The 17,774-nt window shown below is 38.2% G+C and overlaps 3 protein-coding genes across 3 annotated transcripts in view; 1 reads left to right on the top strand and 2 right to left on the bottom strand.

Moving 5' to 3' along the window:
• The window catches only part of LOC109090998 (asc-type amino acid transporter 1-like), a 13,739-nt gene extending 9,869 nt beyond the window's left edge, over positions 1-3,870 (bottom strand). The window contains exons 1-4 of the mRNA XM_042715772.1: positions 3,545-3,870; positions 1,281-1,485; positions 1,043-1,194; positions 6-131 (exon numbers count right to left, since the gene is read on the bottom strand). Of these exons, the coding sequence (XP_042571706.1) occupies positions 6-131; positions 1,043-1,194; positions 1,281-1,485; positions 3,545-3,686 (625 nt within the window). The 5' untranslated portion in view covers positions 3,687-3,870. The remainder of the gene's footprint in view (positions 1-5; positions 132-1,042; positions 1,195-1,280; positions 1,486-3,544) is intronic.
• Positions 3,871-5,516: 1,646 nt separating this feature from the next.
• Positions 5,517-7,311, bottom strand: faap24 (FA core complex associated protein 24). The gene is made up of 4 exons (XM_019068313.2): positions 6,985-7,311; positions 6,257-6,396; positions 6,013-6,168; positions 5,517-5,780 (listed from the first exon to the last, which is right to left on the bottom strand). The coding sequence occupies exons 1-4, from the start codon at positions 7,106-7,108 to the stop codon at positions 5,538-5,540; spliced, it is 663 nt and encodes a 220-aa protein (XP_018923858.1). The 5' UTR covers positions 7,109-7,311; the 3' UTR covers positions 5,517-5,537.
• Positions 7,312-7,337: 26 nt separating this feature from the next.
• On the top strand, positions 7,338-16,965 carry LOC109050737 (protein brambleberry-like). Its single transcript, XM_019068311.2, has 13 exons — positions 7,338-7,476; positions 8,332-8,579; positions 9,349-9,477; positions 9,646-9,831; positions 10,034-10,256; positions 10,887-11,003; positions 12,211-12,390; positions 12,473-12,679; positions 12,787-12,946; positions 13,027-13,070; positions 14,787-14,911; positions 15,501-15,601; positions 15,953-16,965. The coding sequence occupies exons 2-13, from the start codon at positions 8,346-8,348 to the stop codon at positions 16,095-16,097; spliced, it is 1,851 nt and encodes a 616-aa protein (XP_018923856.2). The 5' UTR covers positions 7,338-7,476; positions 8,332-8,345; the 3' UTR covers positions 16,098-16,965.
• The last annotated feature ends 809 nt before the right edge of the window (positions 16,966-17,774 follow it).

Raw genomic sequence — 17,774 nt, 5'->3', positions numbered from 1 at the left:
CTCACCTCCGAAGATCTGCACTAAACCCACAGTAATGATGAGCCCCAGAGCCAGAAGCTTCCCCACGGTAAAGGCGTCCTGGATCCGTGTGGCCAAACGCACACTGTAGCAGTTCACCCATGTCAAAAACACTGCAAACATTCACACACACACACACACACACACACACACACACACACACACACACACACACACACACACACACACACACAATGAATTCCATCTAGTCACACAAAAACAACACACACATAAAAGATTGCATAATGTCTTGATTGATTCACTTCAATGCGTGACTTCAAATTCAGTGTTTTTTTCTAATGATGTGACTAAAGTTTCATGTTAGGAATATGACTTGTTGGCATCAGGAAATACTTGTTTGGTGACAGAAATGTGGGAACGCTAAAAAGGGGAGTGGATTTGTAATTCTGTGGGCTCATCCATCAGTGTCACAGCTTACACACTCTTTCATAATTACTTTCCCTCTACCAAGAGAAGTTGAAGCCCAATTGAAACAAATCTATTTGAATGAGAACAAAACCCGGGAGCAAAGAGCAGGTCTGTGAGGAGATGGAAGGCCTTGCGTTTTCCTGGCGCTCTCTTGCTGCTGTTGTTTTGGTTTGTGTGAATGACTCCACATAACAGACTTGAATAATAAGAGCTAATGCAGCAATCACATGCCATAGAGCCACGCCGCTCCATCACTGAGCCGTCAAGTGCTGCTGGCCCTGGTCCAAGAAAAAACTATTTACTTAAAACCAGAATTAAAGTACTTTAAAAATAAAAGTATGTCTTCTCATGACATACATTCTTCTATCTAATTGCAAGCATTCATAGGTTAGGAAAACCTGTGTGAAAACAGTCATTATATCTGCAGTTTCCATAAGTTGAGCAGCAAACACACTTCTGATTCAAATTCTTTTTCAGTCTCTTGGTTAAATTCTGTTGAATCATCAGGTTCACTAAAGCCATTTCACTCTGCCCACTTTAAACAGCTAGCTGTTTCGAGAAATAAACTGTATACACAGAGAGGCAAAGCACTCACATATGCAGATAGTGGAGAGCATGCGTGTGGCTATGTATGGAGGAATGCAGTATGGGAAAACAGGCTGAAGCACATAGTTGGAGAACGTGAGAGCGATGACTGCCAGTGTGGTGGGATACATGATCAGTACTGCACTCCACAACAGCAGAAACCTGGAGAGCAGCACAACACATTCAGCATATGACGGACATTTGATTTCCATTCACTGTTTAGTAGATTATATATGGACTTGTCATACCCCATGAGACCACCAAAAATCTCTGTGACGTAGGAATAGTCTCCCCCAGATTTAGGGATGGTGACCCCTAGTTCAGCGTAGCAAAGGGAGCCCAGAGCAGCGATGCCTCCTCCTAGCACCCACACCACCAGTGCCAGGCCAACCGAACCTGAATGCTCCAGAACACCCTTAGGAGAGATGAAGATCCCTGAGCCAATAATGTTACCTGAGAAGAGAGAGAAACATGTGACTGACAGTGCAAGCCTGGTGTCTTTTTGTGTTCAGTGTTCAGAATATTTCACATTCACAGCTTTATATTTTACTAGCCAATAAAGATGATGATGATGATGATGATGATGATTATATTTGCATAACCATCTGAATGCCACTTTATAAACCTAAGCACACAAGTAAACGCTCTTGGATAAACTAGTGAACACAATAACAATGCACTGGTATGTATGTATTTCTTTATGCATTTAATTTAATTTAATTTGTTAAATTATTGCTAGCCACTGATGCTATAGCGCACCCCAGAAAACTGATTTTTACATTTAAAATGTACAATATTTATCTTTTGAGATCACTGGATTTCTCTTACACTCAGTGTACACTAGTTATAGTAATCACTGGGTGTCAAGTGAATGCAATATATATATATATATATATATATATATATATATATATAAATATATATATATATATATTGCATTCATTTGCCACCCGGTGATTCCTAAGTTGATATGTAACAAAACTGATATTTAGAGTACTAGAGTACTACACTATAAATACTAACCCAATACCAGACACAAACAGCAGCAAGCAAAAAGACTTGCCCAGTCAACGTCACCCCTGTGGCCCTGCTGTAGTACCTGTGAGAGTTTCATAGGCACACAATGATCACCCCCCTCACTAACCCACTTCCTGGCAGCTCTTCTCTCAAGCACCCAAGTGTCGCACAACGAGATTACATAACAGCAGGCATAAATAATCTACTGCTCCCAGTCACAGAGCCGGCTGCCATCAGGCGCGCAGGGAACAATCTTTAGCTTTCATTCGGCTCTTTTAAGAGGACAAACACATCTGAGAGGCCCACACGGAGGATGCTGAATTTACACAGTGTTGGAGTAACGCAGTACAAATAGATTCCTTTTTCAAGTAACTAGTAAATTAATGCATTACTTTTTAATTTACAAGAAAATATCTGAGTTACTTTTTTAATGCCAGTTACTTAGTTTTCTCATTTATTGACTGGCAGCTCTTCTGTCCTCATGTTGAGAGAAATCAGGAGTGAGTTCAGAGGCGTTGTGTGCGCTGTGTGAACATGATGTTACTGTAGATCTAGACTAAATATTAACATGCATTTATCATCTCACTTGCTCAGAAAACAGATTCAGTATTCCTCAAAATCAATACAAACAGTGAAATGCAAACTCAGGGCATGAATCAAACATGTTAAAGAACACAAATATCCTTTATGTATTTAATTTCATTTTATTAACCAGTATCTTTGCTGCTGAACTTCAATGATCCAGGTCAACCACAGTAATAAGCAAAAATGACTTTAGATAAACACAACATTTGAGTTTTTTTTTTTGTTTTTTTTGGGAAGAGAGAAAAATGAGGCCCAGGCAGATGAGAAAAAGTAACACCAAAGTAACGTAACACATTACTTTCCATAAAAAACGTAACTAAGTAATGTAATTAGTTACTTTTTTTTTAAGGAAATAACACAATATTGTTTAATTCATTACTTTTAAAAGTAACTTTACCCAACACTGAATCTAGACATAAGTAATCATGTAAAAATATAAATAAATAAATATCTGCAAACTTAAGTTGTTTTATAACACTTAATGTTTGTATTGTATTGCATTTTGTTATCCGAGAATAGATTTTAAGACAGACAATAAATAAATATGTATCTGAGGAATACATAAATAAAATATATAACATGCAATACCAAAGTCCTTTTAAGGTATTCTGTTGTATTTGGTAATACATGATACCAAAACGATCACAGTTACTATTTTATTAATTATATATATATATAGCAATCACAAGCTAATCTATGGTAAGAAATATATAACATGGATTTGACTACTTCAAAAGTCCATAATGTGTTTTATTGTGCATAAAATCACCAAATATAAATGTTCATATAAATGTACAAACAAAATGGCGAATACCTGTGATGCATTTGTCTTTATAAGTCTTGATAGGTTTACATGTTAGAAGAATGGCCCACAGTCAGAAAGAAAAAACAAGTTATAAAGTTTCCTCACCGATGATGATCGCGCACGCGCTCAGAAGTCCAATCTCCTTCTTGAGTGTCACGCGCTCAGGGATGCCGGAGTCTCGTTTAAGCTCGCTGTCTTTCATGATGCTCCTCTGAGCCTCTGTCCTCTTCCTCTCTACTCCAACCATTTCAGCTCGCGCACGAACAGAGAGCTGGGCTTCCTCTCTTCAACTCGCTCCAGAGGATAGGAACACGGTGAAAAGGCCGCGCAGGCGCCGCATCGCGCGCTCTCCGGACAGAATGTTAACGAGCGCGCGGCACGACTGATCCACACACGCGGTGCACATAAGGGCTGGCATTTCACAAAACCATCATTTGATGCATTATTACCTTTGCACTTACATAATAATAATAATATAATAAAAATAAATAATATATATATATATATATATATATATATATATATATATATATATATATACATATATATATAATATATTACAGGGTGATCCCGTAAAAAGGGCAGCAACAGATACTCAGTAGAGAAAGTTAAACATAGTTTATGGCATGTTTACTGACGCAGATTCAGCCAGTAAAAGGACCTATAGAAGAGCATCTGAAAGGACGGGTACAGGGTGATCCCGTATGCACACAGACTTGTGTTTGCAACGCAGAGGTTTCCTCTTTCGTCCTGAAAGGATCCCCAGTGTGGAATTTAAGAAGTCAAGTCGTGAATTTGTGGCTGTAGCTGTTCACTGCATGCAGATAAAGGAGGCCCGTTTTCAGCTGATCTCGCGCAGGAAAGCGTTGAGAGTGAGCTGCTTTGTAGTCCAGCAGGAAGGCTGAAGCTCTGCCAGCAGTGTGCGACACTTAAAAGAGGAAGTCGAGCAGAAAACCAATAGATCACAGGAGCTACAGACAGAGACATGCACTGTATGTGTGCTGACAGAGGGAGACAGAGACCAGATTATGTACTCCAAATAATAATAATAATAATAATAATAATAATAATAATAATAATAAACTGATAGTTACAGTAAAAAGTACGGTACAACAAATTACTAAAATTGTAATTTACCTTAAATCAGAGGTGACAAAAAGAAATGCATCACAAATATATGTATCCACAATAAATACCAACTATAAAAAATATTAATATATGTGGATAATTGTGTGCGTGTGCACAGTGCCATTACTTAAAAACAAACGCATAACGTTTTACTGTAAAACACACAAAAATGCCTCATCAGATTTATTACAGGTTTTTCACTGTATAAAGAAAGAAAACTAAACTTAACCAATTAACAGTATTACTTTCAGAATTTATAGATCTGGCTCCGTTTAAAAATTATGGCTCAGTTTAAGTCTGACATCACAAGTGAAAATGCGGTTAAATTTAGTTTTTTTTTTTTTTTTTACATTTTGGAAGAAAACCAATCAGATCATGACTGTTCACATGGTCAGTGCCACTAATGTGGTTATTTGATTAGTGAGACATACAAATAGGGCAGAGTCTTAAGTATTTATTTATTTATTATTTTGTCCTTATATCTATTTTATTTTTTAAATCCAATAATAATAATAATAATAATAATAACAATAATAACTTCATTACAAAGTTTAAATTAAAATCTCAAAAGATCAATGTGGTCTCAGGCCCAACTGTACAACAAACACATTAATCATTAATATCATCCCTTGTTTTTGCAAATGTATTTATTTATACACAAAAAAAAAAAAAAAAACAAAAACAAAAAAACATCCCACACTTAAAAGCAAAATGAGTGAGTAACAAACAAACACAACATGCAACTGAGTCTTTAGCGCCACCTTTTGTCTTTTTGGTGGAAGTCCTAATGTTAATTGCAGAAATTCATTTAATGTGTGGCTAAATTCTACAATACAATTGTTAATTTTACTACTTCATAAAACATGGCAGTTTCGTAGAAATACACTGAGAAAATCAGCACAATCACATCCAAGGCACGGTTTAAAACGTGCTGAAATGCTGAATTTGCTTGTTTTGGTAACATGCATCCCTATGTGAACTGCTTGTGGAAGAATGCAGTGATATGCTGGGCTGTGGCCTGTCCCACGATGGGCTCCAGCTCGTGCACCGAAGCTCCACTGAGCTGATGGATGCTGGGGAACCGCTGGAGGAGCTGCATGGCCTTCACCTTTCCAACGCCGGGAATCTGCTGAACCAGACTCAACACCACCGGCTCCAGCAGTCTGCACACGCTCTTCCTGCGGAACGGGTTCTCCTTGTTCTCTCCAAGAACCTGCGGAGGACAGCTGTGTTAGGATCTCCCGATGAACAGCACTGAAACATCCACGTATGAAGAACATGTGGCCTTGCAGAATTGTTTTGTATAAATCCAACAGGATGATCAAGAGCAGCCATGCTACCAGCACAAAAACACACTCACACAAAATAGCGCCTAATTATTATAATCGAAATGCATTGTGTATGTACAAGCATATATACAAATAAAAGGATGGGGGTTCACTCACCATCTGTGCTATAAGCTGAGCCGCTTCGGGAGCGGTGGACACAGGCAGAAGAGTCAAACCAAGCTCCAAAACCACAAGCTTCTGCAATCCGCTGAAGTACTGCTCACTCAGGTGAGTCTTCTCCACGATCACAATACCCTGCAGACCGCTGTTCGCCTACAACAGCAACGCCAGTTCGGTTTTATTCGACCATAAACCACCACAAAATAAATTCCAAAATATCCCAATCTGATCAGAGCTTTACATTTCTAAATCGGACAATATTCCTCCTGTGGCTGTTTCCTGCCACCAAATCGCTTTCTGACACATACAGGACACAGGTTTTATTACTGAGACAGAAGTCCACGACACCCAGCTCCTCCTCGAAGATCGTCTTCACACTCCCTGACAAGACACAAGTTGTTTTAGCTGCATCTATTTACATTAGACCAGATCTGTGATTATACTGATATTTACAAAATTGCAACACATAAGACTAGAAGCAAATACAGATCTTAAGAAATTAATCGATCGCTGTACAGGAGAAACAGAAACTTCTGATGAGCCAGGGTTTATATAATGGTGATTATATATAGTTACTTTTTTTTGTCCCTAGGTCTGGGTAATGTATTGTTTAACACAGGCGCAGACCACAAAGTATTCATTCAGGAATAGAAATATTATAAGCTTGTTTCCAATGCATCACTTCTCATTTTCGTGTAGTATAAATTGGTGTTTTAAAATAACTAAAACTGAACTAAAAAAAAAAAAAAAAAAAAAACACACACACACAACAACTGAAACTGAATTTAGTGAGCCAGGTCTGTTGTGTGAAGCTGATTTGAAGGCGTGTATTTAGCATACATAAAATATTAATTATAAATATTGCTATAAAGCAAAACAAACGTATCCGTCACTTTTTAAATCTAAAAATGTTAATATGAAGTTAAATGACTAACGTTAGTGTGAAAGTGTGTTTTCAAAAACACCGACCTCTGAGGCTGTGCACGAGGGCCGAGCCTCTCCAGCGCTCGTGAGCGATGATGTGTCCGTACGGAGGAGCGGCGTGCAGGAGCTTCGCGGGAACCGGTTTACTCTCCATCACAAACAACAACATCCGCGCACTCCAACAGAAACATCCCTTCTTCTTCCTTGGGCTCGCCGTAGAGTTACAACGAATTCTTACATAATCACCGCTAATAAACACGACTATAAATAGCTTTTATCAGTATCTTATTTATCTTTCTTCAGCAATCTCCCACTTCCGAGTGTCAGTAAACACGCAAGGCTCGTCAAATCTCGCGCCTGTTTTAACCAGCAAATATCGCGATGTTTCTGTAGCACCCCGCTGCCGCTGATTGGCTGCTGTGAGTCCATTTAAACAGTCGAATCCTTACTGGAGCGTTTAGATGAGTGTTTGCTGGAAGCATTGGGATTAATCTCAGCTGAAGAGTTTATCTAGCAGACTCTGTAGTGCGTATTGAGGTGAGTGCAGAGAATGTGTTAATACAGGCGTTCAATGCAATCGGGGTTAAATTGTACATTTGAGTATCGATCTTATATTAATTTTATAACATGCATTTCTGATTACAATGCACGCTGTAAAAGTCCAGTTCAGTTTGCTCAAACCAGAGAAGCAGGGCTTTTTTATGTATTTATATACACTGCTGTTCAAAAGTTTAGGATTCAACTTTCTATCAATTTAACACGTCCATTTTTTTTTTTTTTTTTTTTTTTTTTTTTTCAAAAATATTAATAAATAAAATACTGACCCCAAACTTTTGAACGGTAGTGTATATTGTTACAAAACATTTCTTATCTTTTTATTTATCAAAGTATCCTGAAAAAAGTCACAGGTTCCAAATAAATATTAAGCAGCAAAAAGGGTTTCCAATACTGATATTAAATCGGCATATCAGAGTGATTTCTGAAGATCATGTGACACTCTGAAGACTGGAGTAATGATGCTGAAAATACAGCTTTGATCACAGGAATAAATCACATTTTAAAGTATGTTAAAATAGAAAACCATTATTTTCAATGATGTAATAATATTTCGCAATATTAACTTTTTTTTAAATGCCACCTTGATGAGCAGAGTAGACTTCTTAAAAAAAAAAAAAAAAAAAAAGCATTACAAGTTCTGCTGATCCCAAACTTTTGAACAGCAGTGTATTTGTTTGTTTTAAAAATTGAGAATACAGGATGTTTTTAACCGATCACCATGTTGCATATATTTAATGTATTTTATGTTGCCAGCTACCAAGTGTTTTCAGGAGCAGCTGAACAAAAGGGAAATGTTTGTTATGTTTTACACCTGTCCTGGGGGTCTGTGTGCAGGGCGGTTGCTGAGGATGGGGCTTTGGTTTGTGATGCTGTGGGTGTTCAGTATGCAGTTCGGCGAGGTGCATGCTTTCTTTGACTGGCTGAAGAAGTCTGCCCCCGCTCCTGCTCCTCCAGAGGAAACTATTGCCCCCGTTCTGCTCCACGGAGAGACTCCGGCCTTTGAAATGAGTGTTGTTGATGAGAAGTTTTTGGCAGAAGCAAAGCAGATGGAACTCAGTCCGCTGGATAGCTGCCATTTCCGGGTAAGCACTGCACAGTGTGTATGGCAAGAATTTCACAATCAGCTATCAGTTAATGACAGGCAATACAACAACCATGTCAAGTCCGTTTTCTTTATATAGTGCTATATACGATACATATTGCTTCAAAGCAGTTTGTCACCAAATTCACATTGGTAGGCAATAAAAAAGCATATATATAAAAATATATATATATATATATATATATATATATATATATATATATATATATATATATCTATAGATATAATATATATAATATATATATATATGTATATATTTTGCTCCAAAATTGATATCTATATATATATGTATATATATATGTACACACACACAGTTTTGCTCCAAAATTGACATCTAGGTGATATATGCAATAAAAATGTACAGTATTTTTTACAACCAATGTGAATCAAACTTTTGACAGCATCATTCTGCACTTCAGCTTCTCATCAGATTTTATGTCCGATCAAATCTAGCATCTAAATCGACCCACCCTCTACTTTTTAAAAAAGATGCTAAAGCAGTGTCTGAATTAGTTTGCTTTGTACACACACTAACTAATTTTTGTGTGGTGAATAGCACGTAGTGCACTATATGGAGGATAGTAAACGATTTAAGCTATTCGCTATTTTTATAAGAAGGGTCGAGCTCTTTGTGTCCTGCCATGATTTATTCTTTCTATCAGAAATATGCCGGCACACAGAGAAAATGAAAGTGCATTTAAGCTGTTATTCTGCTTTTATAGACACACGTATGCTTCTTGTTTAAACAGGTTGTTGCTCAGCTCAAAGCTGCTTGCAGCGGCCTGTCAGAGGAGCAGCTGGCCAAACTGGGCGTGGCTTTGTTCAACTGCCAATCAGAGGTGGAGGGTCGCCGGACTTACCCTTGCACTGAAGAAATGGTATGAGCAATGGCCACAGCTTTGCTGTTTTATAGGTCCTAAATCTGCTGAACTGTTTGCAAGTGAAATACTTGTCATTCTCAGTCGACACAAGCAGCTCTAGTTGTGTAGTGCTTTGCATGTGAAATTCATTGAGTCTGATTAAACCGTTATTATCTCTCCCTGCAGTCTATAAAAGAGTGCACAGCAGACATGGACTCGGATACGTGGAATGCATATCACATTGTCAGTAACCGAGCGCGCTCCGTGTGTTACGCCACGCGCCAGCAGCACTTCCGCAAGCGAGCCGAGCTTACCGTCAACGCCCTGATCTCCACCGCAACTAACCAACTAGATGCTATGAAAGACCTAAAGGTGTGTTATAAAGATCTTAATTTCATGTTTGTTTTGCTCCTGGTCTTACTGTGCACAATCGTGTCATGTTTATTCCAAAAGAAAGCTCGCTCGGGTGCTTCTGTCTCATTCTGAGATCTCACATTATGGGTAGTATGGGTTGTGAATGCACTTTCGTGTTGACTTCACTGTTGTATGGCTCTTTGTGTTTGTTGATCTGCAGGAGGGTCAGAAAGAGCTGAAGGAGATGACCGCCGCGTCACTGGACAAGCTGCTGGAGGGTCACAGCGTCCTACAGCTCCAGCAAGGGACCCTAAAGGAAGGGCAAGAGCAGCTAGATGCCTCCATCAGTGAAAATCTGCAGAGACTGGCGCAGGAGAAGGCTCTCATCAGCACCGGGCAGCAGCTGGTGGCTCAGTTAATTCAGGGCATCACACAGAGAATGGGTCAGTCACAGATAAATGCGTTTGTTCAAAGCTGACCTGTGAGTTCTCACTTTATCAGTGGTTTAATATCTTCATAGTATCTTGGTTAAAGGATTAGCTCACTTCCAGAATAAAAATGTCCTGAAGATTTGGTTTGAGGAAAACATTCCAGGATTTTTCTCCATATAATGGACTTCACTGGGGATCAATGGGCTGAAGGTCCAAAATGCAGTTTCAGCACAGATTCAAAGGGTTCTACACGATCCCAGCCGAGGAAAAAGGGTCTCATCTAGCGAAATGATCGGTCATTTTCTTTAAAAAATAAAAATGTATATACTACAAATGCTTGTCTTGCACTAGCTCGACTTCACACATGATGTACTCACGTTGAAAAGGCCACACATGACGCAGGCTGAAGTACCGACCCACTGTTTGCAAAGGTAAGACAACGATGTTCTTTGCTACTGAAGACCGTAAGACATGAACATCTTGGATGACATGGGGGCGGGTGAATTATCAGGAGATTTTATTCTGGAACTGAGCTAATCCTTTAAGATATGAGAGTAAAGTGACCGATAGCATTAGTCATATCTGACCGCCGGTTGTTAGAATGTTTTGTATCTTTGTTTTGTTTCTGTTACACGTTTGCAGAGAATGTAAGTGGGCAGCTGAAGGATCAGAGTGCAGAAGTGCAGGAAGGACATCAGGCGATTCTTGAGGACCTGGCTGTGGTCCGAGGAAGTGCTCAGGACATCTATGAAAAAATGGGTGATTACTTCGGAAATGATACATTACCATTTGTTGTTACCAATGTAACAACAAACATTTGGAAGAATTACAATGCTATTTTTTTGTTTGTTTGTTTTTCTTTGTTTTTTGAAAATAAGTCTCTCCTGCTCCCCAAGGTTGTTTTTTTTTTTTTTTTTTTTTTTTTTTTTTCTTCCTCATCAAAATATAGTCATCTAGTGAAATATTCAAATACAGCAGTTGCTATAAATTGTAATGTGTTTTGAAATGTAATGTTTTCTTGTGATCAAAGCTGAATTTTCAGCATCATTACTCCAGTCTTCAGAAATCATTCTAATATGCTGATTTGCTGCTCAATTATTTTCAATTATTATTTGGTGCTCTGCTATTCTTATCAGTGTTGGGAACATGGGAAACAATGATTGGAAACACTGTTTTTGCAGCTTATTTTTTTTATTTTTTTATTTTATTTTATATATATATATATATATATATATATATATATATATATATATATATATATATATATATATATATATATATATATATATATATACACACACACACACTTTTATTTTATTTTTTTTATGTAAACCGTGATGCTCTTTTTCAGGGTTTGTTGACTAATAAGTGTCAAATAAATACATACAGGCATAAATACATTATACGTTCTGTAACACATGTCTTTTCTGTCACTTGATCATTATAATTAATACAAAATAAAATTTCTAAAATAGAAATAAAATAATTTCTTTACATTTCTAAAAATTAACTTCTTAAAATCTTACCTCAAACATTTGGTGGTGTGTTGGTTTCAGCAAACATGAAGCAGCACAACTGTTTTCAGTATTAATAATAATCAGAAATGTTTCTTGAGCAGCAAATTAGAATGATTTCTGAAGACTGGAGTAACGATACTGAATTTTTAGCTTTTAACAACAAATAAATTACGCTTTACAGTATATTACAATAGAAAATTAATAAATAACAAATAAATGCAGCCTTGGTGTGTGTGTATATAGAGACTTATTAAAAAATAAAATAAGACACACACACAGAGTAATAATTCCAAACTTTAGACTAGTGGTGTGTATATATACAGTATACATATCCAACATTTTCTTTAAGAACGCAACCCTGCAAGCACCGAACAATGTATTTGCAAATATCCAAAACACATTAGCACCATTTCAGCAACTAAACTTAAATGGCCGTGTCTGTGATCCAGAGCTCAATCTGAACGGCTTCCTGCAGCAGCAGAACACAACGGCTCAGTTCTACTCTGAGCTCATGAGGAAGCTGGAGCGCATGAATGGCACTCTGGGATACATGCTGACGTATCTGGACAACATGCAGCATCGCCTGGAGGACAGACTGCAGATGATCCAAGGCTATCTTGGCTGGGCAGGTGCATAGATTGTGTGCAAATTAATAAACAAGAAGAAAAATATGGGTATATGTTCTGGATGAATGTGTAATTCTCCTCCTAGGCCTGAGTCTGCGTGCTCTGTGGATGTGTGTGATGCATGCTGGTTACTTCCTGTTGTCTGCGGTGCTGCTGTCGTTCCTGCAGTGTGCCACGTTCTCCCGCATCTCTCTGCTCCTCATGGTCCCAATCAATGCGATCGCAGACATCAACCAGCAGTCTGCGCTCGACTTGCTCTCGCTCACGTTGTTGTTGTTCACACTTTCTCTAGGTAGTGTATCTGTACTGAGAACAAATGATTCACCTCTGCACTTTCAAACATTTTGTTCACCGTTTGTTCATGACTGTCCTCTTAACATTCTTGTGTTTATGATCCAGGTCGCTGGTTTGTCCTGCAGATGCTTTGGGCGTTGTCTAAAATAAAGGGCCAGACCTGCAGTCCCGCTCCTCTCCCTTTAGGCCCTCCTAAAGAGAAGACCCCAGAAAAACAGAGCCGATCAACTGAGCGCTGCCAGATGTCCTCTTCCACTCCTGTCCCGTGAGTTTAAGATTGTGGAGGAGAGTGAAGAAACGAACCGTTAACTAGCAACATTTCTTCAACCTCTCCTCTTGTTGCAGGAATGAGCCAGACTGTGATTTGGAGGTTGAGAGTTTCATGACGGGTAAATTCCTCTTGTGTCTCTTGTTCTGTGTATTCTAAAAGTCTCCATCTGATATGTGCAATTAATAGTGTCTTCAAAAACTACATTAAACTGCAAAACAGTGTACGTTTGTTGTAGATGCATTAAAAAAAAAAAAAAAAAAAAAAAAAAAAAGTTCAATCTCTCTTCTGTCTGTCTCTATCTATCAATCTCTCTCTCTTTCTCTCTACTATCTTGTGTAATTTTTGGCATAAATGCACTATATTTATATAAAAATGAACAATTAAAATAGATCAATTAATAACAAAACTATTAAAATCATAAAGAAAACATGATTAACTCTTCAGCAGGCTATCATGAGCAATCGTTTGGCATAAATGCACTGTAGTTATTGAACTGCTCTAAAACCGCCAACACAAGACTAAAATGAGAAGTTAACTGATCACATAAGGCAGCGTCGCAATTCCTGTTTTTCCTTTCCCAGATTTAAGACTTCTTAAAATGATAATTAGGCAAAGTGCAACTAAATTATAATTCTGGCATGTACTTGCCCTCATGTTATTCCAAACCTCTATGACTGACTGACTTCTGTGGAAACAAAGAGTTTTGGTTCTTATCAGCCTCCTTTGTATGGACAAGCTACAATGAAAGTCAATAGGAAATTGGGATGGTTCACCCAAAAATAAAAAGTCAGTCGTCACCATATAGTTTTCCAAAGCCATACAAGTGTTTGTTTGAACACGAAAGTTTTCGTAAAGTTGCATGCGCGGATCTGTTTTGAACCAGAGAATGTTAGCTGAAGCATAATGGGTCTCACACATTAAATGTAGATTTGTTACCTCACCTCAAAAAAAAAAAAAAAAAAAAAAATCACAATCCCTGGTTGTCAAAACTTTGCAGTGTTTGCAATGCCATAAGGGCCTTTCACAACACAGGAACCTTTTCATAGTACCAGAACATTTTGGCGTTTTCACACTGCAGGAACTGGGTGCGTGTTTTTTAAGTACCAGACTGCATTTTTCGAGAACCAGATTAGCTCCTACTCTGGAGCAGGGTCTAACCAGCACAACTGGTACTACCCGTGACACAAGTAGACATTGACTGGCCAGACGCATTCGAAAACGCCCTCACCCGCCATTATTTAAAACATACTGTAAACGTTGTCAACTTATTTAGCAAGTATGACGAACAACGATAAATATATGGACGCTGAAATGTAGGCACTTGTAGCCAATGTAGCACTGCCAGTTGTCTTTGGAGACTCTTAGACCTCCTTTCCGTTCTTTTAATCGCTTTACGTTTACGTCGACATTCCATGTCCATTATTGTGAAACCCGCGAGATACAACAAAAACACATCACAGATCACACCCACCCCCATCCTCCTAATCATAACATTGTTCTTCTTTGTTAACGTTGTTGAATGCCGCACACAAATGACATCACTGTCGACCGGCTTACGTCACTTCCTAGTACACACTGTCAGTGTGAATGCAACCCTTAATATGGTACTGGGAAATAGTTCGCGCAAAATTGTCCCAGTACTTTAGTACTGTACATTTAGTTCTGGAACTAAAGTGGTGCGAAAGGCCAAATAAAGACTTGGGGTGGACTCTGTTGACCTAGAGTAGTGAGCAACCAACTAGAATCCATATAGCATCACATCAAAATCATCTCAGAGAGAGCACATTTGTGTAATATTACCTCTCTCTCCATCTCTCTCCCTTCCTTGGTGTAGGTGATCCATACATACTGTCCATGTCCCCGTCTCAGTCTCATGGTCCACCAAAGTTCAGTCATCTAATCACAGGCACACCCAACCATTCAACCCCCAGATTCAAGAGTCGCCACAGCATTGGAGCAGTGAGTTGGTGGTGTTGGTGTTTTGTTGGTGCTGGATTCAGTTTATGCATAGATTTGATTCTCGTTTACGCTTTTTGTCTACTGTAATCAAATAGTAAATTTAATTGCTCTTGAAGAAAAAAAAACTCACTGGGAATTAAATGTAAACCTTGAAATGTATTTATTTTTTTTCTTCCCATTCCAATATCAAAAAAATGAAATCAATAAACACACACAAACGAAAAACACACATCTGTCTCAGGACTGCATTGCTTTATTACAAACTTTTTAGTACATAAATAAAATTCATTGAGAATTGATCACTATACTAAAGTTTTACCAATTCTTGGATCACTGTTAACTAGTTGCTTATAAGCATGCCTATTGTTAAAATATTGGATGTTTATTAATACCCCCAGGCCCCCTTGTGGCTGCCACTGATTTAGAAAATCGATTTTTTTTTTGGCAGAATCGCAATTGATATGTGAATAGATATGCACTAAACAAACAAAAACAATCATAGAAATTAATCATTAAATAAATAAAATAAATAGATTGCAAACGGCACATTTCTTCCAGCATGTTCTTGAAGTCATTGTCTGATTGGCAGGCAGTGTTTGACAGTGTTCCTCAGAGGAACCTAGGAGGTGTGTTGGAGACTGTGAATCACTCCCGAAGCTCAAGCCCCAACCATTCACTTGCCAGCAACAGGTATCCTTCAACGAAGTCTTATTAAAGTCCAGATCAATTCATCATTGACCCTTCATGCCAGTGGTTCCCAATCCTGGTTCTGCAGAACCCCCAACACGGCACATGTTCGATGTCTCCCTAATCAAACACTCCTGATTCAAGACCTCAGATGTGTGTCGGATAAGAGACGCATCAAAAAAGTGCAGTGTAGGGGGTTCTCCTGCTTTATGCAAATGAATAAAGAGAGGGCAAATGTGAACGGTTTATATGAAGCCATTATTTTGACTTTCATCTTAGGTCTTGGTATGGATAGACATGGAAAAATACCTTGTTTTTACTGTTTTCTCTTTTCAAACCTTTTATTTTTTGTGATTCTTTGTCAGGTCGCTCGCTGTGCAGCGGTATCACTCGGCTGGGTCAGCCATGCAAGAAGAGGGCTCTGCTGGGTCAGGACTACTGTAGACTACACGAGGGTGGTCACACCTCCTACAGTCGACTCAGAGATGAAGTTCATTAGAAGACAAGAAATGCTGAGTTCATTTCTGTTTACAGAAGTGTTTGCAGAATGTACATTGAATGCTGGAGCACCTTTCTCTTTTTAACTACTTGGTCGTGGTAGCTTGTCTTTTGGTCATAGTGGGTTTTATTTCACGTTTGTTGTAGTGACACTTATAGATGTATTTTGCATTATTTATAATAAATTATGTAAAGTAAGATTAAGATTTCACCATGCTGTCTGCAAATGCATTGTCTTACAAGCATTTATTAAAGCATTTTTATTTAATTTTTTTTTAAGAAAATGTTCTGGTAAATGAAGTGTGTGTGTTTTTAGAGCGCATTCGTCTATAAAGTTATCGATTTGAAAGGGAGAGAGAGCTATCCATTAGAATTCCCATTCAAGTATTAAAGACTCACAAGTATGCATGGCCTGTTATTGCCCTGTTTCTACCTGGTATAAACATGAAAGAGTTCTGGTTGTTCTAATCCTCTTTAAGAATTACGGAGGCCAATGTGCTCTTGGGAACCTTCAGTAGTTCATTTTAAATGCTTTAGTTTTTGTATATGGATAACTTTTGCAAGGCACTGTGTGTTACACCATACATGAGATTGAACATATTTTTTAAAAAAATTGAAATCAGGGACTCTAACAACAATACTGGACTCAGAAACGAGTAAAACAGGTTGTGGGTTTATTTCCCATGCAGGGAAAGCAAAGCATGAGATGTTAGGATGTACAGCTGCAACAAATCGACTGGGATCTGCAGCCCATTGTTCAATATACTGTTATGTTTGTGCATTATTAACATTTGAACTGAGTGGGGGAAAACGTTAGAATCAAAAAAGCAATAAGCAATTAATAAAAATTTCGCCTCCAGCAATCACTACAAAAGGGTGCATGTTTTCTGAATATATGCCATATTTCTCATTCCAATATATTTAGTTATTCTTGAGCATTTTTTCCTTGCTAAATCTGCAATGGCACACCACCGTTATATTAATTAATTCTAAGAATACGTTCTCTCTCATTTAACTCTGAATGCAGCTTCTCCTGACTTTTTCCTCTTGAAATTATATGTGTTGGCAACAACTAGGATAGTCGTCATTTCAAGGTGATGCCATCTCTAAATAGAACTAATCTGGGCAGTCACGCTAAACTTTATTATTTATGTATTATTGTTATTGTAATGTTCAAAAGATTGCAGGAGTTGATTCCGTCAGCTCTTACGACATGAGTCGGTAATCAGACTCTGGAATAGAGCAGCCCTACTGAACGCTGAGAGCGCGCAAGAGACCTCTGCATTTGACTGAATGATGGTGAAACGAGAAAAAGAAAGTAAAACTAAAGTTATAACATGTGGATTCAATGACTCCCAAGTGTTTATTCGTGTGTTGTCAGTCGACTATATGTTGCACTCTCAGACTGAATTATTATTTGAAGTCAGAACTAAAAGTATAGTTACAAGATATTTTTACAGCTGTGTGACGGAGAATGCTGTCAACATAAGTTCGAGAATAAAATGCTATTTACTACCTTCGATTTGCTCATTCGTTACGAGCAGCTCGTAAGTGTTTGAGTGGGCTTGAAGGAGCACAAAATGTTTTACAAGCAGGAATAAAGAACATTACACTCTGTTAGATACATTGAGGCGGCTCTGAAAAGAGCCTTTGGTGTTTAAAAGTTGGAGTCGTGGGT

Source organism: Cyprinus carpio, chromosome A25 (assembly GCF_018340385.1).
Source record: "Cyprinus carpio isolate SPL01 chromosome A25, ASM1834038v1, whole genome shotgun sequence".
Lineage (NCBI taxonomy): Eukaryota > Metazoa > Chordata > Actinopteri > Cypriniformes > Cyprinidae > Cyprinus > Cyprinus carpio.
Note: the sequence above shows the minus strand (reverse complement) of the source record. Positions and strands in the feature narration are given on the sequence as shown.